The 25,434-nt window shown below is 50.5% G+C and overlaps 1 protein-coding gene across 1 annotated transcript; it reads right to left on the bottom strand.

The window, feature by feature from the left end:
* Positions 1-1,494: 1,494 nt before the first annotated feature.
* On the bottom strand, positions 1,495-25,434 carry IGFBP5 (insulin like growth factor binding protein 5). The gene is made up of 4 exons (XM_083864949.1): positions 23,966-25,434; positions 6,433-6,659; positions 6,174-6,293; positions 1,495-5,783 (listed from the first exon to the last, which is right to left on the bottom strand). The coding sequence occupies exons 1-4, from the start codon at positions 24,294-24,296 to the stop codon at positions 5,652-5,654; spliced, it is 810 nt and encodes a 269-aa protein (XP_083721075.1). The 5' UTR covers positions 24,297-25,434; the 3' UTR covers positions 1,495-5,651.

Below are 25,434 nucleotides of genomic sequence, written 5' to 3'. Positions count from 1 at the left end.
TGTGACACCCCCACAAGCCCAGGAGCTGGTGACACTGTGGAGCTGTGACACCCCCACTAGCCCAGGAGCTGGTGACACTGTGGAGCTGTGACACCCCCACTAGCCCAGGAGCTAGTGACACTGTGGAGCTGTGACACCTCCACTAGCCCAGGCCGCTCCAGCCTGTGCAGCCCGGCCCTGGACACTCCATGGCTGGGGTATCCACAGCTGCTTTGGGCCACCTGTTCCAGTCATCCTCACAGTGAGGAATTTCTTCCTTCTATTTTTTAGTATAAAAACCTTGCAATAGTATAATATAAACAATAATATTTAATGTAAAGAACGTCATTAGTGTAAAAGTGTATGACCGTATCTGTGTGCAGCTGTAGCTACTTATACACGTGTATACAGCTCCAGCTGTCCTTAGGGATGTGATTTATTAGCCCGTAGCGGAAGGCAGCACTAACTTTTCGGACGGAAAGCCGAATTTCGGGGCCTCAGCGGCGGCCCCGGGCCCTGCCCAGCCGGCCGGGCCCTGAGGGGAACGCGGGGTCCGTGGCGCCCCCTAGTGGCAGCTGCGGCTCCTGCGGCCTGTGCCGCCCCAGGGCCCGGGCTGGGCCCTGTGGGGTGTCCGGGGGACACGGGTGTCCATCAGGGTGTGCATCGGGGTGTCCATCGGGGACGGGGTGTCCATCGGGGACAGGGCGTCCATCGGGGATAGGGTGGCTGTGCCAGCTCCATGTGCTGCATGAGGGCTGCGGCATGCATTGTTAGCACAGCCCCGCCAACCCACGATCCTCCTCAGGGCAGGGGCAAAGGGGATGATTTCGCCTCCCGCCCCGCTGTGGGCGCAGGGTGATGCTGGCAGGTGGATGGAGGGGAAGAGGGGCACAGGAGCAGGAGATCGGGGGGGAGTGGGGCAGTGCAGGGTGACGGCTGCCTGGGCGGTGCGGCAGGGTCAGATCCAGCACCGGGGAGGGCAGTGGGATGAGCCACAAGAGCTACCACAGAATGAGGACCACGGCCTGGCGGGGCTGAGCAGCTCCAGGGATGTTCCTGCCCCTGGGACTTTGGGGCAAATCTTCCAGCGGCCCCAAGAGGTCTGAGACTCAAACAGCACTCCTGCTCCCAAGCTGTGGAGCTCAGTAGCATTTAGGGGCTGAACGTCACTGGTTGCCAGGTACTTCACCCTGGTAAGCTGGTTGAATGTGTGTGCTGTGCCTCACTGCCACATCCATGCAAAGAAAATTCTAAAAAAATCAAATAAACTGTAACTTTGCTTTCAGGAAGCTGTAAAGCTTACAACTTTTACCAATCACCTAGCAGGTTGCTTTAGTATCAAAAGCTCCCCTAAAGCATTGCCAGCATTTTATTCCTGTATCTCCCTGATTACCCTTGTGGAGCTGGCTGAGCCCCCCAAGGGACCCAACACAGGTGGCCGGGGGATGCTCGGGGCTGGAGCAGCTCACTGGCAGGCCCTGGCAAACAGATGCTCCACGAGGGTCAGGCACGAGCTAACTGAATGCATAACTTTATTAAATAAATGCTTTGTCATGAGAAAAGACAAAGATCAAAGAGTAACATAAATTATAAGTTGAATAAATAGTATACAGCAATCTTCACTTTTTAATAAAATGTGAGATTTTTTTTTTTTTTTAAGTACAAAATGCTAAACAGAGCATTAAGCTCTTCTTCCATTGTCAGTTTTTCACAAACTGCTTTTTTTTTTTTTCCCACCAGTAAGATTATGAGTATTTCTTGTTTACTGGAAAAAAAAAAACAACAAAACAACAAAACCAAAACGAAACAACAGAGCTACCGTATGTATGTAAAGCTATAAAAAGCTACCGTAAAATGTGTAGTGAGTATTGCTTAAAGATAAAAACCAGGCAGGAAACTCGGAATCTGGTGTGTTTTAACAACTGTGTTATAACGGTGGGTAACGTGCATGGTGACGTCTGTCCCGGTGGCAGTGGCGGTGGCTGGTGGGGCTGGGGAGGGGGCCACAGCAGGCAGGGCTCCTAGCCAGGGCCAGGACAGCGGTCTGGAAGCGAGGTGAACTGACAGTTCTTTAAATATACAATGCTCCATTTGGGGGGGGGGAAAAAAATCAACAACAACAACAAAACAAAACAAAAGAAAAAAACTGAACCAACAGCAAAGAATTTTCATGGGGAAGGTGGAGAAAAGGGGAAGGGGGGAGAGAGCGGAGAAATAGTGCAAAATGCTCTTGTACTAGTGGTTTTCAAAGTCCACTGCAGTACAGACAAGGGGTAGCCCAGCCACTGAGTGCTGCTCCCTGGGCAGATGTGGTGGAAGGGCTGTCCTGAGCCATCCTTGTCCTCTCCTTCCCAGCTCACATCCTGGATACCAATGTGGGCTCGGTGCAAATACCATAGCCAGAGACCCCTGAGCCTCACGACCCCCAATGCACGAATTGCCAGCATCTCCTGATGTGCCTCAACCCTCCCCAGCTTCCAAATCTGCCCCTTCTGGTTCTCTCATCCTAAATGCAGAGAGGTGCTGCTGGGTGCTGAGAACAGGAGTACCTCATCACTGCCACCCCAGAGGGTGACCAAGCCCTCCTGAAGCCACTCGCATTCCCAGCCCAACCCAGACTCCAACCCCAGTCCTAAATATTAGTGCAGCCTGTAAACAGCCTCGTCCTGCCGGGGATCCTTAAGGGAGTGGGCAGCTGGGAGGGTCACTTGGTGCCCCATCCTGGGAGCCAGGGTGATCTGAGGGGTGAGTGTGGTGCAACCCAAAGGTCCATCATCCTCCCCCCAGGTTTGTGGGGACAGGACAGGCAATGGCATCCCAGCATGGGGTGTGCAGGGGTGAGAAAGGCTGTGTGGGATGGAATTTGGTACTCTGGGCTCCCAGGGCCATGAAGACTTGCTTTGTAGGGAGAGGACGGAGCATCGCCCTGTGTCACCTTCCCAGTGTCTGTGGTAGCCTCACTTTGACACCACCATGGTGCCCTGCGAGCAAACTCTCACCCTGCAAAAGCATCCTCCCCAAAGGGCAAGGTCCATGGGCATCTGCTGCCCTCTGCCTGCTCCCATCCCACCCCAGGGGAGTGTCTCCTTTCTCTGCAGCCAAAGGCTTTCAAGTTTTGGGAAATTAAACAACAAAACAAACAAAACAAAACAAAAAAGTAAGAAAGGAAGAGAGAAGGAAGGAAGGGTCCTGGGAAAGGTGGTACTGGCCTATGACAGTCAGGAGGTTTTGCACAGGGATCAGCAAGCGGACAGTGTCAACAATGGTGTCCAGTGGCCCTTGGGGTTAGCACAAGCTCCTCCTCTTCCTGCTGTCTTCACCCCATTCTTCACTCCATTGTGTGTACCCCAGCATTAACCCACCACTCTGGTTAACCAACCCTGCTCCATCAGCCCTGCAGAGCCTGGAGGGGTCCCTCTCTCATGCTCCCCTCCAACAACACGGAGTTACCCCACTCCAACAGGCTTTTTGGGGGAAAGATCTACATTTGGTGGCACACTTCCTTCCTTTCAGCCTGGCAAGGTGCTTTGTCCCCAGGCTGAAATGTGTTCTGCTGGGTCTCTGTGGAAGTCCATAGGCAAAACTCACCCCCACTGCCACTTGGAGGGAAATAACCATAGGTGTCCAGTCCTGCCCTCCATCAGGGTAACATCCTGGTAGGGGGCCCATGGGTGCTTAGGAGAGTAATGTCATCTCATGGGAGGCTGTGAGGGCTCCCATCCTGTGATGGCACGAAGCCTTCACCAGAACCCCTCAGTGCTGAATCCCCCTTGTCCCATCCCCACTGGAGAGCCCCAGTGGTGCTGTGGACCTCCATTTTTCTCTGCCCAGGTCCAGGAAGCTCAAAGGGATTTGGGGGTTCAGGAACCTTCCACCTGAGATCAGCTGTGTCCTTTGGCCAGTGCTGGCTGCCAGCTCCAGCTGTGGCAGTAGGATGTGGTTCCCAGCGGGTGTGTTTCCCCACCACAGCACCCAGACCCCACAGCTCCCTTTCTTTCCTTCTGTTCGCTGCAAGATCTCCTCCCAGCACCAACATCATGGAGACCCTTGTCATGGATAAGCAAGAGGCAAGAGTCCCAAAATCAAATGCAAATGTTAAAAACAACAAATGAGTCAGGAAGGCAGCCGAGGGCTGTCCCAGCATGCCCAAGGCAGTGGGTCTCCATGGTACGGTGGCTGCTGTCACTCAACAAGGAGCTGGGTCCCAGGTTAACGGTGAGGGCCCATCACAGGATCTTACTGCAGGGTGGTGGGAATCAGCCATAGCAACATGAGCAGTATCCTCAATGCAAAAGGATGGAGACTGGTGTTTTCCTACCCATGGGGAAAGCTAAAAACCAGCCTTAACAAAAAACCACGATGAAACAAACTGGAGGTTTGGGGTTTTTTTTCCCCTGGAGCAAACCACATTTTTGGCTGTGAAAAAAAAATAAATCTCCATAGTTGGTCGTCTTTGTGGTGGCAAAGGGTGGTGAAGAGTTTTGGCCCTGATTCCCCTGTCCCCATATGGGGATACTTCAGTCTGAACAGTGATGCAGTCCTCAGTGTTGATGAGGCCCTGATTCCACAGGCACTGATGCTCCTCCATAACTCTGCTTCTGTGCTTAATCCAGCAGGTTATTATTTGTTTTTGGGAGGGGCAGCATATCCCCCAATTGCATATTACATTGAAACCTCCAGATTTCAAGATGAAGTGTTGCAATGAGGGAAAGCCACGTCAATGCACACACACGTGCATGCAGGTGATGAACACTTTCACACCTGGATGGATAAAGGTCAGAGTCCTGCTTGTCCAAGAAAATTTCTGACCTTCCAATCACGATGAACTGGACAGAGAAGACTGTATTTCCTTTTGCGATGATTTTTTTGAAGTTCAGATACTTTCTGGGGGTATTTGTACTGTTGCAGGATCTGTGTTTCCCTCCCCAGCTTATCTCCAGACACAAAGTGAACAGTCCCATGTTTCCTCCCTTGCTGAAATCTGCCTGGATTGGGGCCAGTCATTTGAGATGGAAATCGACTCAAATGAGTCCCAGCAACATGGGGAGGACACTCTGGAGGACTGCAAGGGGAACGCTGGTGGCCGCAAGATTTTCTCTCAAGACCCTTCAGAAATCAACTAGCTAACATGAAAAAATATAAAAATAAAAATGAACCTGCCCAAAACCCATACTGGAAAATCACCAACTTGGAGAGCTTCCTACATCAGGGTGACCTCTGCTTGTGGCAGAGGAGTGCAGGCAGCGTTGGGGAGAGGTGCAGGACGGCAGAGCGGCCATGGCTGGTTTATCTCTGGCTCTATCCTTTCCTTGCTGAGTCCTTGTTGTCAAAAGGCTGTTGTAGATTCCGAGTCCTCAGTTTCTTCAGGGTTTATTTTTCTCTCTTTTTTTTCCTTTTCTCTTCTTTCTTTTCTCTTTTCTTCTCTTTTTTCATTTTCTTTTTTTCTTTTCTCTTTTTTCATTCTTTTCTGTCCTTTTCCTTTCCTTACTTCTCTCCTTTCTTTCTTTCTTTCCCTTTCTGTTTTTTTTCATCTTCCTTCCTTTCTCTTTTTTCCTTTCTTTTTTCGTCTTACATGAGATGAAAGGAATCGGAGTCCCGGGGTGTGGGGAGGTGCGGAGGGGAGGGTGGGAGTCTGGGTAGATAGTGATGGGGCGGAGGGAGGGGATGCGGCTTCACTCCACATTGCTGCTGTCAAACGCGTGGCACTGCAGGTCTCCACTCAGGAAGTCAGTCCCCGGCAGCTTCATGCCATACTTGTCCACACACCAACACAACCCACGCTTCCGGCCCCGGGAGGGCTTGCACTGGGGAGACACCCAAGGGCAGAAATCATGAGCTGGCCACCAGACACTGCGTGGCTCCCTCCCTGCGGATGAGGCCTCGCCCCTTTCAAACCAGTGATGCAATCCCCACAGTAGGATCTGGCTCCTGCTCTCTGCATTCAGCACATCCCTATCCCAGCTGCTACCCCAGCCCAGGGTTCTACTGACTTTTCTCCCTCCCTCACTAGTTCCTTCAAGATGCTTGCTTCAGGCCGGATGGCACTTGGAACCATCGGTAAGGCCACCCACCACCAAATGTGTCTGGAGATGCTTGCCAGCAACACCCCGACTAACCCAGCAAAGGAGAAACTTCCATCCTTCCCACCCAGGGCAGCAGCAGAGAAAAGCCTTCCAGGGTGGGGAACATCTTACCTGCTTCCTCTTGTAGAAGCCCTTGCGGTCACAGTTGGGGAGGTGGACAGCACGGGGCACCATCCGCTGGCTACTCTTCAACTCCTGCAGGGACGCCTCCATGTGCCTGCGGCACGGGCCCTGCACACAGGGAGATCAAATGTGAGAAGGGGAGCGCCTCACCAAACCTTCCAGCTGCAAAAGCCCCCACTAGTACCCATTTCCCAGGGGTAAAAGCCCTCCCATGGCAGCCTCATGGAGGGGAGGTGAAGGCACCCACCAGCTCAAACTCCTGCCGGAGCTCGGGGATGACGACACGAGGGTGAGCCGTGTTCTCAGCCATGCCCACGAATTTGGCAAGGGTTAGCTTCTTCCGGCGGTCCTTCTTCAGGGCTTCAGCCTTGAGCTCAGACAGGCGCCCGTGCTTGGGCCGGTAGGCCTTGGGTGGATAGGTCTCCTCTGTCATCTCTGATGTGGTCGGCTCCTCATGCTCCCGGGACTCCCGTTCTGCAAGGGAAGGGGTACCAAACTGTCATTCTCCATGAGCTGAGTGGGGCTTGCTTTTGCACAGAGAGCCTCCTGTCCATCCCCAGGGGAGATCTTTGCAGCAGGCAGAAAAAAAAAAAACAAATAACCAAAGGAATCCCTTTCCCAGCTGCTGACTACAGCCCTGACTTTATCCCATTGTGTGGGACTTCACAAGGTTTTTGTGTGACCTCTGAGCTTGGGACAGGAAGGTGTCTACAGGGCATGGAGGAGTCAGAGGTCTAGGATGCATTTCTGCATACAAGGGCCATCACTGTTTTTGTGGAAAAAGACTAGTGTGAGGGTCATCCTACCTCCAGGAAGGGCCAGATGACACATAAATGAGGCAAAGAAGCCCCTGTTTATCCATGCTGAGAGGATTAAGCGACAAATTCATACATCACCCTGCCTTGTGAGAAGGCAAGAGCACAGGCCAGGAATGGTTGAAGATGAGACAATTCCAAAGCCAAGGTCAATCACACAGCACAGCCAGTATGTGGCTGGGCAGGCACTTCAGCAGTGATACCAAAGATGTGGCTGACAAGTACTGGGATCTCCATAGTCCTCAGCTTGCACCCCACTCATGGGATCAAATCAGCTCCCATCTGCTGGTACACACCAAGCATCCAGCAAAGCCAAGGGTGACACTGCCAAATAATGTTGCCTGACTGCCACTGATGGTACTGACAGCAAAGGGGGACCATGTTTAAGTTCTGTCCATGGCACCCATATTCCTGTAGACCCCCCAGCATGACCTCTCTCTGCTGGCAGGATGCAGTCAGGAGCCCTGAGCAGTTATATATAGGAGCAAGCTGGTGACAGTCTAAACTTAGATGACTTGTGACATTTAGTACAACCACCAGAGTGAAAAAGGGTTATTTCTCAACTAAATTTGAATACAGCTTACAGCTCCTGAGGTTCCCAGTTTGCTGACCCCTGGTTCCCCAGCCATCCAGTGCTGATGACAACTCTGTGCTGGAACTAGCAAGTGACCATGAGGAAGCTCACTGCAGCAGAAGGAAAGCATCAGAGTAGCTGAAATCTGTCCCTGAACAGCATCTCTTTCAATTTCTATGTCAGTGAACCCAGCTCATCCCCTCCTACAGAAGGGAAAAAGGCTCAGGATTAAAATAAAAGCAGATATACGCCCCCAACAAGGCAAACAGGATTCTTTCTGCAGACCGACTCCTTCCTGGAGCCCACATGCAGCACCAGGAGGGAGAAAGGTGAAGGGGATGCACTGCTGCCCAGGGATGCCTGAGGATGCCCAGCGGGGGGGACAGATGAGATGCTCAGTGGCAGATGGCAACGCCAGATTGTCACACACACCTCAGCTGGGGCGTTTGGAGGTGACCGAGCGGATAGGCTGGTCACTGGGTGCCCAGGCCAACCACAGGTACGTCTCCTATTCCTCCTTGCCGAGGTGATCTTGCACTGTCCCAGCAAAAAATTGAAAGTTTCTCATGGCCACTTATTTATTAAAGTGGGCCTTTGTATTTTCTGTTTCCACAAGAACAGCACTGGATTAGCATCCCCAACTCTACACACTCCTAACTGCCAAGAACAACATAAAGAACTCCCTGCACCAGCCCCAGGACTCACATGGCTCCCCAGGACAGGATCATTTTGCCCCATGATGCTTGTATGCTTGGGGTTTTATTCCTTGCTGTAGGACTCAACTGCCTGCACAGATCAGGGCTCCTCTATTCTAAGAGGATGACAGACAGGGGATAGAGAAGAAATTGAGTAAATGGGATTACTCCTCATAGAATGAAACAATACAAGATACAGCTGAAGTGCATCCTTTCCCTCAAAAGATATTCTGGCAGCACAAGGTCCAAAAGAAGAACAGAGGCATCTGCAGTGACTATGCCCTTCTTATGGCAGTGAAACACACTGTGTTCTGTCCCAGGAATCCCCTCTGGCATCCATGTCCAGGGCTGGAGAAGGTGCTGCCCGAGTATCTCCCTGGGCTGCCCTACAGTAATAAGGGGAGAGAAGTTTCACACTGGTGCTGGCATAGCTCATTACCTCCGCAATAACAAATAAGTGAGGCACAACATCTTAGGGCAACCCTAACAAACAAAAACAAATAGCAAATACAGATACAAGGCAGTGAGAATTCTGTCAGAAAAAATTTACAGGGTGTCCAGTCCCCAGGATTCACCATGAAATGGGTGTTTGCAGCAGCTCAGACTGCTCACATAGTCAGCTTTACCCTCTCTCAAGCACCTTATCCCTCCTCTCCCTGCAAGCTGCCAGCAAGCCAGAGTGAGCTGGGGACTAATGTGGAGCCTTTCGGCAATGATAGATGGGAGCCACAGGAGCTCTTGCAGACAACTGACGGGCACTAAAAGCTGCCCAGATCCCAACCTGAGTCTGGTGCCTTCTGAAAAAGCACCTGGAACTGACCCCCTTCACTTTCCCTGGCATGCATGTGTTCCCTTTCAAGTGGGAATATACACTTGGGATGTCATACAAAAAGGGACAGAAGTGATGTGACTCCATCATCTGTGACTCAACAGTGGTGTCTAGTTTGGGTCTTTCTATCACAGTGATATAAAGAGTTATCTCTTGGATGCCTTGAAGGGATCCCTTTCCTCTATCCTCTTTTTATATGCATTTTATAGCCAAATTTCCTTCAACAACAAGGCTGACGCAACCCCTTCTTCTAACAAGCAAATTTTGACAAACTGAAGGGAAGAGGTCTCTGACAAACTCCTGATAAGCTCTGGGCAGCTGGTAAGGGGTGTTCCCAGTGCCAAGAGGAGAGGGAAAGGCAGAGCCAAGGCATGCAGCCCCTCCCTTCTCTTCCTGGCTGGCCCATCCACCTCAACCTGCAGCTGCCCACTGCCACTAGACCAGACAGTCACATCAGCATCTCCAAAGCTCCTGTACCTACCTCCTGCACCCATCCTCTCTCACCAGGTCATTCATTAACCTCTGTCTGCCCTCAGGCTGGCTCATGGCAGGCAGCATTTGGCACTGCTGTGCCTTCATGCCTGAGGAGATGCTGGCGGGAGCAACACCCAGTTTCCCCAAATGAGCCCTACTTGTGTCTAAGACTCAGGAAGGAGTTCAGGCTGGAGTTCCTCCTCCCTCACTGTCAGGTTTTGGCCTGCCACACAGCCCCTTCTCACCTAGTCCTGTCTGCCTGCCAGCTTGGTGGCCACCTGCAGAGGCAGAGCTGCCCCTCTTGGGGCACAAAGCATGGGCAAAGCATGCTGCATCCCTGTGGGCTTAGGGCATGGGTGTCCCCAGATGATGGACAGTGAGAAGCACGAGGTGGGTTGCTTGCACAGCTCCATTCCCTCTCCCCACAACTTAGGAGGGGATCACCTCCCAGTAGAAGTCCCAAGCTTACTGGTACAGAAAAATGATACAAAAGAATGACACTGCTAGCCAAGCTGAGGATGCCTGGCTAGCTTGGAGGTGGCATGTGGGCTGTAGCCACTTAAAAGGGACGTTGACCCTACAGCCAAGGCAGGAGACTGAACTCAACACAGAGCTATCCCATGGCTTCATGTCTAGTTTGATCCACTGATGCCTGATCCCAGGAAAAGAGGGACAAGCATCTGGAAAGGCTCTTGACCCCCAGGCCAAAAGGACTGTGCTGGTGATATGAGCCCTGGGAGGCAGAAAAATACCCACAGCAGAGCATGGGCTGTCCTATGCCCTGGGCTGAGGCATAGTGTCTTCTTCTCACTCCAGGCTAGCCAGAGGAAGCTCCCTAAAAGGAACCGTTTCCAACCATTCCCTGCAGAAGGGAAGGGGAATAGCAAAATACCAGGCACTGTTTCTGAGAAACCACAAATTGCTCCTGTCTGGCTGCCTGCTGTTCTTAAGAGATACCACCCAGAGCAGACTACACATCATCCTGCCCTGCATCAAAACCCAGCCTGGCACTCCTGGGCTTCAGATGCTTTGGACCCATGTGAGTTCCCAAAAAGGTGGTGGGTGCACTCACATGGGAGAGCCAAGTGTGTGGGAACACTGCATCCCTGCCTGCTGGCATTACAGAGTGGAGCACGAAACTTTTTCCAAATGACTGGGAGGCTCGAATTTTTGTAACACATTTTCACTGGTTTCTGGCAGAAAGGATCTATTGACCACTGCTCCTAATGAACCGTGCTCACTACAGCCACAGCCCACTCCTAGAGGACTTGCTGTCCTGTTCAACACCACCCCCAAAAGCCACACGCACCTAAGAACATGCACAAGCACAGCACAACCCTGCTAAACACCCCTCTTGATTATTATCATGATCATTATTTACAGCACAGGCACTAACATAATACACTACTTAAAGAAGGAAGGTGCTGGAGAAAGACTTAATGGGGATCTCAGTTAAACCTCTAGCACAGGAACAATATGAATATCACTTGTGGAGGCTTTGAGAATTTGCCCAGCCCTTCCTCTGCACCAAACTCAGCCATCTCTGTTCAGAGGTGCTCACTGCACATGAGGCTTATACAGGAATTCCGTTCTAGGGTACCTGGCTAGTAAAAACACTGAGTATTTTCCCCAGCTGCCCTTCCCATTTGCTGTCACTCCAGAGGAGGGGATGCGCTTGACCTACACTACAACCTCCTGGTACAGGAAGCAAATTCCTCCCTGTTATGGACTTGCACCTGTGGCCATGATGGGAAAATAAAAATTCCTCCCTTCCTGGTCAGCACACAGAGACAACCACTGTGTTTGCATTCTCAAGATGCAGGCAGAGAAGGGATAATGCAGGCAGGGAAGGGATGCAAAAAGAGGAGAGTCATCTCATCTCGCACCCTTTGGCAGCTGGAGAGTACAACTGAGCAAAAGCATTCCTGAGCTCCTCAGAGGCCACCAGACTCAGCACAGGCAGAATCCCAGGAGCTTTCTCCCGCCTAAGGAGGAACAGCTCGCTTACATTCCTGCACCAGGCACAGCCCCCAGCACAGCCATGACCGGCCCCCAGCCCTGCTGGGGTGGTCAGTGGAGCGGCCCAGGCACTGTGCCTGGGGTCACTGCTGACACCACCGCCCTGGTGAGCTCAGGCAGTGAGCTCAGGCAGCCCAGCCCGAGGCCATCTGGCACCCAGTGGAGGCAGAGCAGCCAGGGCTGAGGATGGACGCTCCAGCCAGTCCCTCCACTAGCCCAGGGTGTTGTCTGCTGGAGAGCCAGCTGCAATGTGCCTTGGACTTTGAATGAACTTTTGTGCTTTGGTGGGGTCTTGGCATCAGGCCGGTGCAGTCTATCTGGTAGGGACTGGCAAAGGGAGCATGCTGGTAATGCTTGCATCAGGTGATGAGAGGCTCAGAGGAGACACCACACACCAAGAAGGACAGAATAACAGCAGCCCTGCTGGGACTGCCACCCCACCTCCCACAAGTCTCAGCAACGTGCAACAGGCACTTAAAACAAACGTATGTCACGTAACACCCCAATGCTAACACTGAGGAGGTGTTCTGGATGGCCAAACTCCATTGCAGAGATGCTGCACCCTCCAAATTGTGACCAGCCCCATCATTTGGCTTGGGTGATGATTTTTGGGTGGAACAAAAGTCCAGACTCCTCTCCTGTGACTCCAATGATCACACTTATGCCTCCAAAGATCTGAAGTTAAGAAAGATAACTCCCACCACCTCTTCAGTCTTGGTCCCCTTGGAGCCTGTGATGTAGTTCCCATGGGCCAAGCTGTTTTGCAGACACAGGAGCAGTAATAAGAAAACACAGACCCTATTTCCTTCCCTAGGAATTAGGAACTTCAACAGCTGCCAAAGGCAGCAAAACACTTTTGCGATTTGCAGAGTGTGGAAGGAAGCCTTTAGCAGTCAAAGCACTGTGAAGTGCTCCCAGAAACACCCACTCTGCCCCACCACACCTACCAAAGAGAGATGATCAGAATCCAATCAGTCCATGGCTCAAAAGCCACACAAGCTTTTGGAAGAGCGGGTCCAGGGTATTTCAGTATCTTATACCCCCCTGTGACAACACAATGGAAGTTTATGAGACCTCACTCCCTTGTTCCACTGAGACACCTTTTAAGGGAGGGATATAGATCAGTAAGACCAAGCTCAGAGAAGAGATGGAAAAGCATCCAGAGAGTTGGCTTGGAAGGCTAGGACTTATCTCCATTTATTAAGCCAAGAGCCAGGAGGATGCCTGGGAACAGCTCAGGAATACCTGAAGAGTTTCAGAGAACAGGCAGTGATGGCAGAAGGATGTGCTATTCTGTGGCCTTTTTTTTTTATCTTATTGTTTGGGCTTTGCTGAACTAGCCTGGAAGACCAGCTCTTTCTCAGGTGATTAATGTCTCCTCAGCAGAAACCTGCAGATGCGGATTGTGCTGTATCAGCCAGGGCTCACCTGCAGAGCGTGAATATCAGGTGCTTGGGCTGCCCCCAGGTTCACACAGGATCCATGGGAAAGGCAGATCATCATCCTGATGACCTCGGTGTCCTCATACAAAGCTGGATAGGGGAGAAATGCAGCTCAGCATGTGGGAAAGGAGCTCTCAAGGGAACCAGCTCATGTTTTGGTCTGCTCTGGAAGTGCAGGACCTATCTATAAGAGTGGATCTCTGGGTCAGCACGACTTCACAGTGCCAGAAAATGCTACAGAGGTGGGAGAGGTACAGCTATGGGAACTGGAAGCTTAAGGAAGGATCTGTGTTGCTATGTGCCAGATGGTACTTTCCTGAATCGCCCTTCCTTACTGCAGCCACAAAATAAAATTCTCTGAGAGCAACTCTGTAGAGCAAAGAGAAAAGCAGGTTTGGATATGGGGAGCTTCATGATGGAAGCTCCTTCCCTACACATTGCTAGCTGTTAGTTCAGCAGTCTCCAAGCACTCATGCTGTGCTGGAAGAGCCAAGCTTGGGCACCACATGGTGGGTTAGACTGGTGCTACCTTGAAAGACTGTGGCTAAACATGAGGTGTTGTATTTGTCTCTTTCCAAGGACCTCCCAATTCTGTTTACAATCAGTTCTCCATGCAGGTGTGGGAGTTTGCAATGTACATGTAAGACACACCAAGACCAGGTGAGTGTCTGAGTCAACAGGCAGCATAGCCAGAGACTCTGGGTTCTCATGACAATCATTTCTGTCCAAGAGAGAACCCAAAACGTCTAACCAATGAAAGAACTGGGAAACTTTGCAGAGTTTCACCCTCCGGTAAGATAATGAGCAAATGTCCATCCATTTCAAATAAATTATGCTGATGTACACCATCTTGCAAAATTGCAGGCACTCTGTTGCTAGATAGCTGCCTTTATCAGCCTGACATTTCCTGAACAAAGTTATCTTCCAGAGAACTGAACTGGCAAGATGAGGGGAAGGAAGTATTGCAGAACTAGATTTATATCAAGAAGCTCCTGTTGCTGATGCACTGATGATAGGAAGATAAAACTTATTTCCTTCACATCATCTGGAGGCTGCAGATGTTCCCCATTCCATATGCTGAAACTGCAGAAGAAGCTGAGAGCTGAATTACGACCCACAGAAATCTAAAAAAATAATCTTTCAATATCAGAGTGACCAAGACATATTCTTCTTTCCTGGAAAGGATGAAGTATTTCAGCCTTTCTTAGTCTCACATCTTTTCCAATAAATCCACCCTAGTGGCAGATTTCATTGGTTGCAATAAAGGAGGCAAAACCCATACCAAGCTGCCAAGAAACTAAGAGGAGAAAAGATTGAAAAAGGAAAACTCAGAGAAGACTGCATGACAGTCTTCATAACTGACAATAAGGGTGAGGAAAATCTGGACTAGCTCCTGAAAAGCATCATTGAATTGTTTACCAAGAGTTTCTCCATGGAGCTTATTTGTGACAAAAAGATGAGAAAACACCGCCTTAAGGTTTTCTGAATGAAAACAAAAGGTGGTTTGATCATCTGGCCAGCAGAGATGACTTGGAAAAAATCATCTTGTGCCTGCAGAAATGAAGGAGGTGTGACAGTTGGAGCCCTAAAGGTGTCCATCAGCTATCATTATTGCATGAAAAAGAAGCAGGCAGGGGGACTTTTTGGATGCAGGTAGCTCAACATCAGCAGTGGAGGAAGTGTAACTAGGAGAAGGAGTAAGTAATTTACCCTCGTGGACTACAGAGGGCTTGTCTTTAAAACTCAGGTGAAGCGTGGTATCAATAAAAATGAGACATCAAGAAACCTGGACTTAAAAGCAGGTGCTGCCAGGATGCTGATGTTATTTTGGTTTCTGAAACCCAAGTATTACAAATCATAGTAGAGTCAGGTGCTAAAAAGGCCTCAGAAGCTGACCCATAACCAAAAGAGTGCTGCTGGTGGCTATCAAGAGCTGGCACATCAGTGTGAATATTGTAGCTTTTTACCTTAGGAACAGTACAAAATTAAGAGGAAAATCCTGTATTAAAGGAGAGGATCCTGAAAAAAAGGATGTCCTATGAAAAATGCAGTCATTACAGGTTATGCTAAGCTCTCTGGCCAGTTTACAGATGAAGGTGACTTTTGCCTTTTGGACAGGGTTTTGAATCTGATTTTTTTTTCATGTTGAGCAGAAGTTTTAACAACTGTCCTACTGAAACTGAATCTGGAAAACATTGCTCCTGCCAGAAGCTGGTGGTCTCCATCCCAAGACCTGCTCCTACAGATGGTTACTGAGGGTCTCTGTTGGCCTCAACAGCAGTCAGGAACTGGAAGAGCCAAAAAACCAAACCCCTTGCTCACAACAAAGAGAGAGGAAAAGGCCCATCAAGGTGGAGTGTGGAGATGCACCTGTGTCAGGTGTTGGGCAAGAAGTGTTACAACACCAAAACTATTTCAGACGTGCAGCTGTGTTTGCAAACTCCAGCCTAGCCTGGATTAACTTCAGCCTCACTTTCAGTTTTGCCTTAAACCAGATGGAAAAACTGTGTGAGATCATCCATTGCTCATCTCTGTGTCAGCACCAGATCATCCATTGCTCATCTCTGTGTCAGCACCATCACATGTACCGTCCATCCGACTATTACCACCTCTGAGGGATGAAATTTCCAACCTCTGCCCTCAGGACTCCTTTCTTAATGGCTCCTTCTCTCAGAAAGCCTTTGCCTGCAGTAGGCCTGGATGTTATTTAATCTCTCAGTCTACCTAAGTAGGACCCAAAAAAAGTACCAGAAGCTTGACATTCACACTTAAACAATACTGTTAAGGAGAAATTTGCCCAACCTTGATCCTAAAGGATGACTCTTGCCTCTCTTAGCTATTTTCCACCCTGTACCACTGCATACATTAGCAATTTCTTTTGGTCCAACACAATGCAAAGATGCTTTTGAATGTTAAAAAATCACCACGGGTCTCTTGATGGACAAAAGTATAGACCTCCATTTCGGGGTCAGAAATTCCATGAAAGACAACTGATCACCCTTTGCCACAGGTCTGGAGCCTTTCTGCAATAATGAAATCCTTGTTGCACTTTGTTGTTTCTCCTGCAACCTCAGGCCACTGCTGCTTTTACAAAACCAAGTAACTGGCTACTGAAATTGTTATTATGAAATTATGCAGTAAAATTTCACCCGCATCTATTATTTCACCAGGAAAGAAGACACACAAGTAGGAGCAATGACTGTATTTCACTTTGTATATAGATAAAATATCTTAAGACATATCTGTAGCTGTGACAGCAGCATAACTGACTGCTGGACAGGTAAAAGACATGCAATTCTTCCCTAGTAAAACTTTTCTTCTTTTCCAGCATCTCCTTTAAATTAGGAAGTGAAAGCCAGGTTCCATAGTTTTCACTGGCTTATTTAATTACAGATTTTCATCATTAGTCTAACACATGACATCTGATTACTTAAGCATGAATAATAAATGGCTCTGTTGATTTAATTGTCCTCTGATGAATCCCATCTGCATTCGGAAAAATAAAATATTTCTACTGTTTTTCTACCAAAAATAATTATGAATATTGGCCAACTGTGCCCCCAAAGTTACCTTTAAGAAACACTCCTTCTTCTGTTTAGCTAGGCAATCATTTCCCTAAGTATCTGTCAGGATTACTTTCTCACCCTTAAATAGCAACCAGACAAGTCATCTCCATCAACATAACAATTATCTCCATCATCAAGCCAGCTGTGTCCATCCAACAAGCAAACAAACCAAACTGCAACAACAGCCCTCGAGGCTCAAAGCTGCAAAGAGCTTTCCAAGCCTGCCAGAGCCAACAGCCTTTGCTTTGGCCCCACAGTCCTTCGAGGACTGAGGCAGCTGGTTCCCTTTGAGGGGAGAGGTGCCCAAAAGCCTTTGATTCTCTGGCCCTCGAGGAAAGGTGCTCAGCATCCTACAGGATCAAGGCCTGCCAGGACAACAAGGAACAGTGTGCCACTTTGCTGCAGGAGATACTGACCCCCCATTCCCACATTCTGCATGGAAGAGACATACCACCGGGGTGGAGTCACAGTGAAAAATGATGGGAATGTCAGAGGGGTCTGGAAAATAAGGGCAATAGTGAGAGCAAGGCCTTCTGCACACACACACAAGAAACGCCCACTGACTTCACAAGCATAAATTTAACATGCCTCCTCAAAGTTTAATCTGTTGACCAGAATCTCTCTCTCACACTTGTCCTGGAAACATCACAGACAGAAGACTTACCAAAACATGCTGAGAAATGGATTCCTTGAGAGCAAATTTGCTAATGTCAAATCACTGAGAGTCCCAAATTTCTGCAAATACATTATGCTGGCTGGCTCCTGCTGGGATTAACTGCAAGCAGTGGATTGACATGAACACTAAGGGGTCCCCTCAGATCACTAGCATCAAAGAGCCCTCTCAGAAACAACATCTTGCTGAGAGTTTCCTTGGCTACACATCTGAAGGAAGTGTCTTGTGGGGGTTGAGTGGTGAGAGGATGGGGGATGTCACCAGACCCTTCCAGGATGACCTGAGGCATGAACCATGATGCTCACTGATCTTAAATGGGCAGCACCAGGATCCAGGAGTGCTGGCACAACTGCTGCTCCACTTCATGTCCTTGCCCTGTGTATCACCCTGGGGAGATCCAGTGTGGAAGCCGATGCTCACTGGACCAGATGGGCCAGGTCTTAGGGGATTCCAGCATGGGGGTCAGGTATTCCTCTCCTCACCAGCACAGCCTCCTCATACTTTTAGCTATTTCTGTCCTGATGATAAATAGATAATATCTGCTTTTTCCCTGTAAAAAAACACCTCCTTATGACTAGGTGGTTATCAGGCTGGGTACCAGTGAGTTCACACAGGCCAAAGATGACCTTCCAATCATCTCTGACCTCTGTATGCTTCATGTCTATGGGTGCTGAAGCTTCCTTTGCTCAATGCTGGAGGCTTTTTCTCTTGCCCTCAGCTGCTACATTTCAGTAAATGGGCCATCTCTTCCCAGTTCAGTTCTTCTTTCACACCTTCCTGAAGGCCAGTTGTTGCTGCCTGGGCATGAAGAAGTTTGCAGGATCCCAGAGACCTCGGTACCTCTAGCATCATCTCCTTCCACCTTCAATGCCAGGAACCACTGCCTTGGGAGGTGGACTAGCTGTCCTTTGCAAGTCACAACTTCACACCTTTGCTGTGGAGAATTTGCTTGTTTGACATGGGAAAATTTGCCCTCAAGAAATCTCTCAGTGTATTATCTTAGTCTAGCCAGAAAACACAAGCCACCTCCAAGCAGAGGGGATGAATATGGATCCACACAGCTGGCTGAGAGGAGGATAGATCTTGCATCTATCTCCTTCCTCACCTCCCATTGTTTGATATGCTCACCTGGTGCATCTCATTTCTGAGCCCTCAGTGGGAGGACAGGGTAGACTGATCTGTATGCCAGTATCTGATCTTCATGGCAAAATACGATGTGCCAGCCACAACCAGAACTCCTGCATCTAAGAGAGGCTTGTGTGTGCTGCCTGGAAACCATTCTGCCTCCAAAGACAAGAACGCTCCGTGTGTGTGCTTGCACACATTAAATGTTTCTGCAGGCGTGTGTGGGCATGTGAACACGGGTACACGTGTGCATATGCTCACACGCAGATCTTCCCTGTGCATATTAATCCTGCTGCTCTGCAGCCCACATGGAGGGGGCAGGTGTGCTCCAGCCAGATTCTCCACTTGTGTCTGGCCTTGAATTTGCACTACTAAGTGCTTGGGTTAAAAAAAAAAAAAAAGAGAAAAAAAAAAAAAAAGAAAAAAAAAAGAAAAAGGCAGGATTTGCTGTGCCATGGGCGCTTTTGTCTGCCCTGTGAGTTAGCACAGGGAAACGAGCTACAACTGTTCTTAGCAGCTCATCCAGCTGAGAGGAGGACGGCAAGCCCCGGAGGGGCTGAGGTTCCCGCCACCCTTCCCGGCTGCTCCCAGGATTTTCGGTTTGCACGGGGAGTTTTGGGAAACGCTGCTGCAGCAGCTCCGGCAGCTGCTCCCGCAGGGGCTCCCCGGGCGGGCAGAGCCCGCAGCGGTCGTTAGGAGGAGGCAGAGCTCCGCGCTCCGCCAGCGCCTCTCCTCCTCCTCCTCTCCCTCTGCCCGGACACGTGGGACAAACTGAGCCACGCAAGACACTTGGGCATGTCTTTACGCTGGCACAGAAGGCACCCCGTCTTTCCTACCCGCTTTTGTCAAGCCTGAGGGGACACCCCGCAGTCAGGCAAACGCTTCCAGGCGCACAGGACTGTGCTCATGTCACTGACGTGCCAAAGCCGCGACCATCATCTGGGTCAGGATGCTGCTGCTGCTGCTGCTGCTGCTTAAGTATGACACAGGGAGGCACAATGGCCTCCTCCAGCATCCCTCAAGTTTGCAGGGCTCCCGTAGAGCCCAGCCCCTGCTCTCGGCGGTGCAGGCTCTGTCGGGGCTCCCTGCGCTGGCCTGGAGCGGGTCCAGAGCTGGGGGAGCTCGGGGCCAGCTCCATCACTCCTGCACGCACGCACAGAGCCACGTCTTTTCTCCGGTGAACTCTGCTGGCACTCGGCAGGAATTTCATTTAGATCAACTACTTAATATTCTCTCTCCTTCCTCAGAAACCAGGCTGCCGAAAATCCTTCCAGCCAAGGCCCCTCCTTTCCTGTTTGAACCACCCCATCCCTTCCTCCCCCGTACACACACACACCGCAGAAACCCAGCTCCCAGCTCTTGCTGGCAGCTGATGGATTTCACTCTCTCTCTCCTTTTTTTTTTTTTTTTTTTAAATATATATTGTTTTTGAAACTCCAGATCAAAAGAAAAACGGGGATTTTCCTGTTTAGTGTCGGAGGTTTTGCAGGCCTGTTGATACTAGCTTTCACCTTGACAGCTCGGAGCTGCTCTGCTCCATGGACCAGCAGCCGGGTCCCTCCCAGAGCGACATGTGCACAAACCAGCGCATCCCCAGCTCCTGCTCCCGTGACCCCTGCCCTAACCCTCACCCCCACCCCGGACCTCGGCATGGAGCCCATCTGCCTCGCCCAATCCCCTCTGCTCACCCCTGCAGCCCCACATCCCCAGATGTAGAGCAGGCGAGTATGGGAAGGGGGAATGGGGTGGGGGAAAATATGTTGGGGGGCAATACAGGACAGCACCAAACGCAAGCTGCAGGAAATTTGGGCTCGGCAGCACTCCTCCTCCTCCTCCACCTTTCAGCTGACACAGCAAAGATGATTTTCTTAGGGCTAATTCTGCACCCTCCCCCTTTCCCCTCCTGGTTATCGTTGGCTCACGGTTTCGTGAGGAAACTTGCCAAGTCTTGCTCGCTTTCTAGAAAGAGAGCAGGAATGAGAGAGAAGGAAATATTTGACAACCTTTGTTTTTCCATGAGCCTTTTTGGGGCAGCAGGATCCAATCTGTGCCCTCCACTCCCTGGTGCTCAGCCTGACCTTGCTGTCTCAGCAGGAGGAAGTCTGGCAGGAGCACACTGGAGAAAAATGGAAAGACGTGGTATATTTCAAAGGAAACCTAAACAAAACAGAGAAAACCCAGAATCCTGCAGCCTGTGCCATAAATGAAGCTCATTCATGTTTTTTTACCAGGAACAGTCAATTGCAGACGTGATATTTGGCTTTCAGTAAAGGACACTGTCTGACTGTTGCAGGAGGAAGGACTACAGGGACCATCCTGTCAGTACCTACACATCCATCCACTTAAAACAAGTCCTACTAAAGCTCTTAAATCCCACACTTGCTTTCATTTCAGATCTCTGAACAAACCTGGAGAACATTCTGCTCACTACCTCTAGCATTCCTCAATACCACTGTGCTCAGCATATATATGAGGAAACTGAGGCATGGTACCTGTGAGCATCTTGCCCCTGGGCAAGACATCTGCTCCACAGGAGAGCTAAGTCTGGCCTCCCAGGCTCTGGCTCTTGCTGCTCAGTGCATTCCTACCTTGTCCATAAGGAGGAAAGCATCTGCAATTTTAAACTTGGCCAGCATGAGGGCAGAAACAGATAGAAATACAGTTTGATCTAGTCCTCACCACTGTCACATAGTTTATTTTGTCGAGTGCTGATTTTTTCTTAGCGGTTTGCAGCTCAGGGCCAATTTTGGTCATTGACAGATGGGAGGGCCAGGCCAGCTTCCCCAGTGCACAGTCCCTGTGCTGCTGGCAAAACTGGCAGAGGCCAGAAAGTTCAAGTCAAACTTCATTTCTTTTCTTGCCCTGTTGCTTAGAAACATGCCTATGAAAATATACTTTGTTCTCACACGCTACCAGTCAAATGCCAAGTGACTTTTTTTTCCCTTCTCCCATCCTCAGGAATTCCTGATTTATTTTTTATTTCTTTTTTGCAATTGCATAAATCTCAAGAGGAGCCTGCTGGTCTCCTGTGGCTTCTTGCAGCAGCCTTTCCAATCCAGGCTCATCTGCTGTCTGTGAACAAAACCTGTCGAAAAGAGGCCCCTGCGGCACTTGTGGAGTCCAAACTGGAAGTGCAGGTAGTGCCAGGGGGTTGGTTTGCACGACAAACCTGCCACCACTTTCCTGTCCCTCTCCTTGTTCATTCAACAGGTGTTCCCTATCCCAAGAAAACCAAAAGCAGCAGAATTACACAGGACCTGGCTAAAGTTTTCACACAAAGCACCTGCTAAAGGACCAGTTTCCTTGGGAAGTGCAAGGCAGGTGAAACGGAAGGATATTCACGCTGGGAGCCAAGCGCCAAAGCTTTTTCAGGTGTCTGTATGGAGCACCCTCAGCATAGGCACAGGGATAGGCCATGCTCTCCTGCTGGGTTTCAGCTGCATGGCTTTGCCTTCCCAACTACACTGCCTGCCCGTGGCCACGCACACACATGTGCAGAGTAAACAAACACCAGGATGACGCGCTCCGGGATACTTCGCCTATCTCTGCTGACAGTGGTTACTGCCCAGCTTCCTGGGCTCCACAGCAGGAACGTGGCTCCTGGCCTCACCCTCTGCTCCCTGTGCAGGTCAACTCCCAACCCTCACCTCTTACAGCTGCCCTTCAAAAAACCAAGCTCAGCTTTGCTGTTTCTGGCTGATTAAAGAGAGTTTGGACATCTGATGTCATTCGAGGGACGGGGGAAGTTATTACACACAGAATTTGGTTTTGCTCTGAAGGATGGTGCGTAGCAACGCAACCACTGCCTGCAAGGAGCAAAGGGGAAAAATAATAAAAGCATCACGATTTATTAGGTGCTAGAAAGGCGAAACGGATTCTCGTTGCATGGGTATAAGCAGACGCTTGCTAACAAGTAGAAATTACTCTTTCATGGACCAGAAAAAGTGAGGGTTTCTGGTTTTGTTTTTATTTTTTTTTTCTGCTAAGTAGTCCCCTGGACATACAGACACCCTCCCAACCTCCCCTTCACACCGTGGCAGAAATACAGATGTATTTGGAGGAATATAGGGAATCTGTGCTCACATGAGTTACAGGATCCAGAAATGGGAGTGAAATGAGTGTCAAAATGAAGGAACGCTTTCATGCTTTTGTCACGTGCAAGGTGCAAACATTTCAGAAGCTTTGCCTTGCACTGGTGCTGCCATGCTCGCCTTCATGCTTGCTTTTAACCTCTTCTTGCCCATTATTAGCCACACCACCATTATTTTTTGCAAACACATATCCTGTCCCTAATGCACCTGCTCTCTTCATCTCCCTGAGCTAAAGCCCACCACCCAACAAAGATGTCCAGCAGCCAGGAGACAGAAAAAGCGGGCTGTAGTGATTCCAAGGAGGAAGTGTGAGGAACAGCAACAAACCTGGGGGTGGCTGAGGACTTTGGGAATGGTTTGCTGGTTTTAAGGAAGATGCCCTGCTCTCCTCTGTACTTCAATCTGCAAAGATCAGCTCAGGCCCCAGAGCAAGGCAGGGGATGTGGTGATAGAAAGTTGTCAGGGAGAGGGCTGAAGACAGGGACGCAGGAAAGATGTAAAGGATGCAGCTGGGGAAGGACTGGGATGCAGTTGTGACTAAAACGGTGCATCTGGGAAGTGGAGAGAGAAAATCCACTGGAGATGGGACAATCAAGAGGCAATGAAAGAAGGCAGGGTGGGGGGAGGCTGTGAGATGATGCAACAGGTTTGAGCAGAGCACAGATGGAAAGAAGGATGGGAAAAGTGGCAGGGGGCATGGAAGAACAGTTAGGGGGATGGAAAAGTACCCACAAAGATGGAAAAGCAACTGGGTGTGGGTGGAAGAACGGCTAGAAAGATGTGGAAGTAGCTGGAAAGGTGGAAAAACAATAGGGGGTTGAAAGAGCAGCCGGGGAAGTGGTGGTGGTGGTGGAGAAGCAGAAAGAAAAAATGGAAAAGCCACGGGGGCTTGGAAAAGTTGCTCGTGGAGGGGGCGGGGAGGAGAGAGAATGGGGAAATGGCTTGAAAGACGGAACAGCAGCCAGAGCGTTTAATTGTGTGAGAGAAAGAGAAAAGTCAGGCAGGAAAACAGAAAAGTAGCCACAAAGATGGAAAAGCAGCTGGTGGTGGTGCAGGGGAATGGAGGAGCCGGGAAGGCGAGAAAGCACACGGCGGGGGAGGCGGGGGAATGGGGGAGGGTGGGGATGGAAAACCGGGCGGAAAGATGGAAAAGTAGCCGGGAAGGCGGCAAAGCAAGTGAGGGCACGGAACGGCACCTGGGAAGATGGAAAAGCAGCCGGCGGGATGGGAAAGCAGCGGCGGGGGCAGGGAAGAGCAGCCAGTGGGAGGGAGCAGAAAAGCAAGCGGAAAGATGGAAAGGGAGCCGGAAAGACGGGAAAGCGAGCGGAGGGTCATGGAAGAGCACCCGGAACGAGGGCAAACGCAGCCGGGAGCTGGCGGCGGGGTGGAAAAAGCAGGCGGAGAGATGGAAAAGGAGCCGGCGAGGCGGATAAGCATCCGGGAGAGGCGCGGATGAAGGAGGATGGGGGTCACTCACCGGCCTTGGCTTGCTCGCGGTAGCTCTTCTCGCTGAGGCAGACGGCGGTGCCGTGGAGCAGGGCGTGCAGCGGCTTCTCCTCGCCCTGGCGCGGGAGGCAGCGCAGCCCGCGGGCGCAGCGCTCGGTGTAGACGCCGCAGGGCTGCCCGGCGGGCAGGGCGCAGGTGAGGCAGCAGCCGCAGCCCGGCTCCTTCACCAGCTCGCAGCCCAGCGGCGGCGGCGGGCAGAGCGACAGCGCCTTGGCATCGCAGGGCTCGCACTGCACGAAGGAGCCCAGGCACCGCGACAGCCCCGGGCAGGCGCCCAGCAGCACCAGCAGCCGCAGCAGCATCGCGGCGGGGAGGGATGCTGCGGGACGGGGCGCGGGGCGCTGCCGGGAGCGGGCGGCGCTGCTTTCCGCTTGCCCCTAAGGGGGCCAAAAATAAAGAAAAAAAGAAAAAAAAATTAAAAGAAAAAATTAAAGAATTTTAAAAAATAAAATTCAAAAAGGAAAGCGCAGCCCCTCCTTGCAGGCACCCCACTCTGGGGGTTATTCTCGGGGTGCGAGACTCTCCCGCTTTTCTTTTGGCGTTGGGAGAGGGGAGACGTCTAGATTTCCTTTTTTTTTTTTTGTCCTTTTTTTTTTTTTTTTTTTTTCTTCCTCCCCCCCTGTTTTTCCTTTCAGCTTTTTCTCGCCTCGAAAGGGGGAATTCGCACCACGATCCGCGGGAGCGCAAAAAAGAGGGAGGGAAGGAGGGGGGAAAGGGAGCGAAGGCTGCAGGGGCTGCACAGCCTACAGGTTGCAGGGGGAGGCGGGGGGGAGCAGCGCTGCTCGGGGAGGTGGGACGGCGATTTCACACTCACGCACGCACACACACTCTCCCCAAAGGGCTGGGAGGAGGCAGGTTGGGAAGGGAGCAAAGTTCCTTGAAAACCAGTGTCCTGCTAATAATGCATCAAAGCAGTCAAGAGAAGAAAAAAAAAAAAAAAAAAAAAAGAAAACGCAGAAGGAAGAGGGGATGCAAAGCTCCCCTCCCCTCCCTCTTCTTCTGCAGGAGGAAAATCTCTCCCGGCGCAGCGAGCTGCTGGGAAGCTTGGGATGAAGCAAAGTTGTGTTTCGATCGGCTCAGTTCAACTCTCCCGCTTTCCTCTTCCAAGATTTGCAAAGAAAAGAAAAGAAAAAAAAAAGACCAAAAGAGTTTAAAAAAAAAAAAAAGTTTTCTGCAAAGTTGGAGTGTTTTGTTGCAGAGTCGGCAGAGGAGCGGTAAAAAATCAGGGAGAAGGGAAAAAAAAAAAAAAAAAAGGAGAAAAAAAATCCACTTTGTAGATCTCCCAACACTTTTCCCCTGGAGAAGTTTCTAAAGAGACTGAATACTGCAGAACAGGCTGTCTTTTAAATAGACTGCCTCTGGCTGCCTGCCAGCCCCTCGCTGCAATTTGAGATCCCAATGACACCTCAGCTTGACTAGGTGCCAGCAGCGAGGGCCCTA

Source organism: Zosterops lateralis, assembly GCF_965231275.1.
Source record: "Zosterops lateralis genome assembly, chromosome: 7".
Lineage (NCBI taxonomy): Eukaryota > Metazoa > Chordata > Aves > Passeriformes > Zosteropidae > Zosterops > Zosterops lateralis.
The sequence above is the reverse complement of the archived record's forward strand: the minus strand, read 5'-3'. Positions and strand labels throughout refer to the sequence as shown.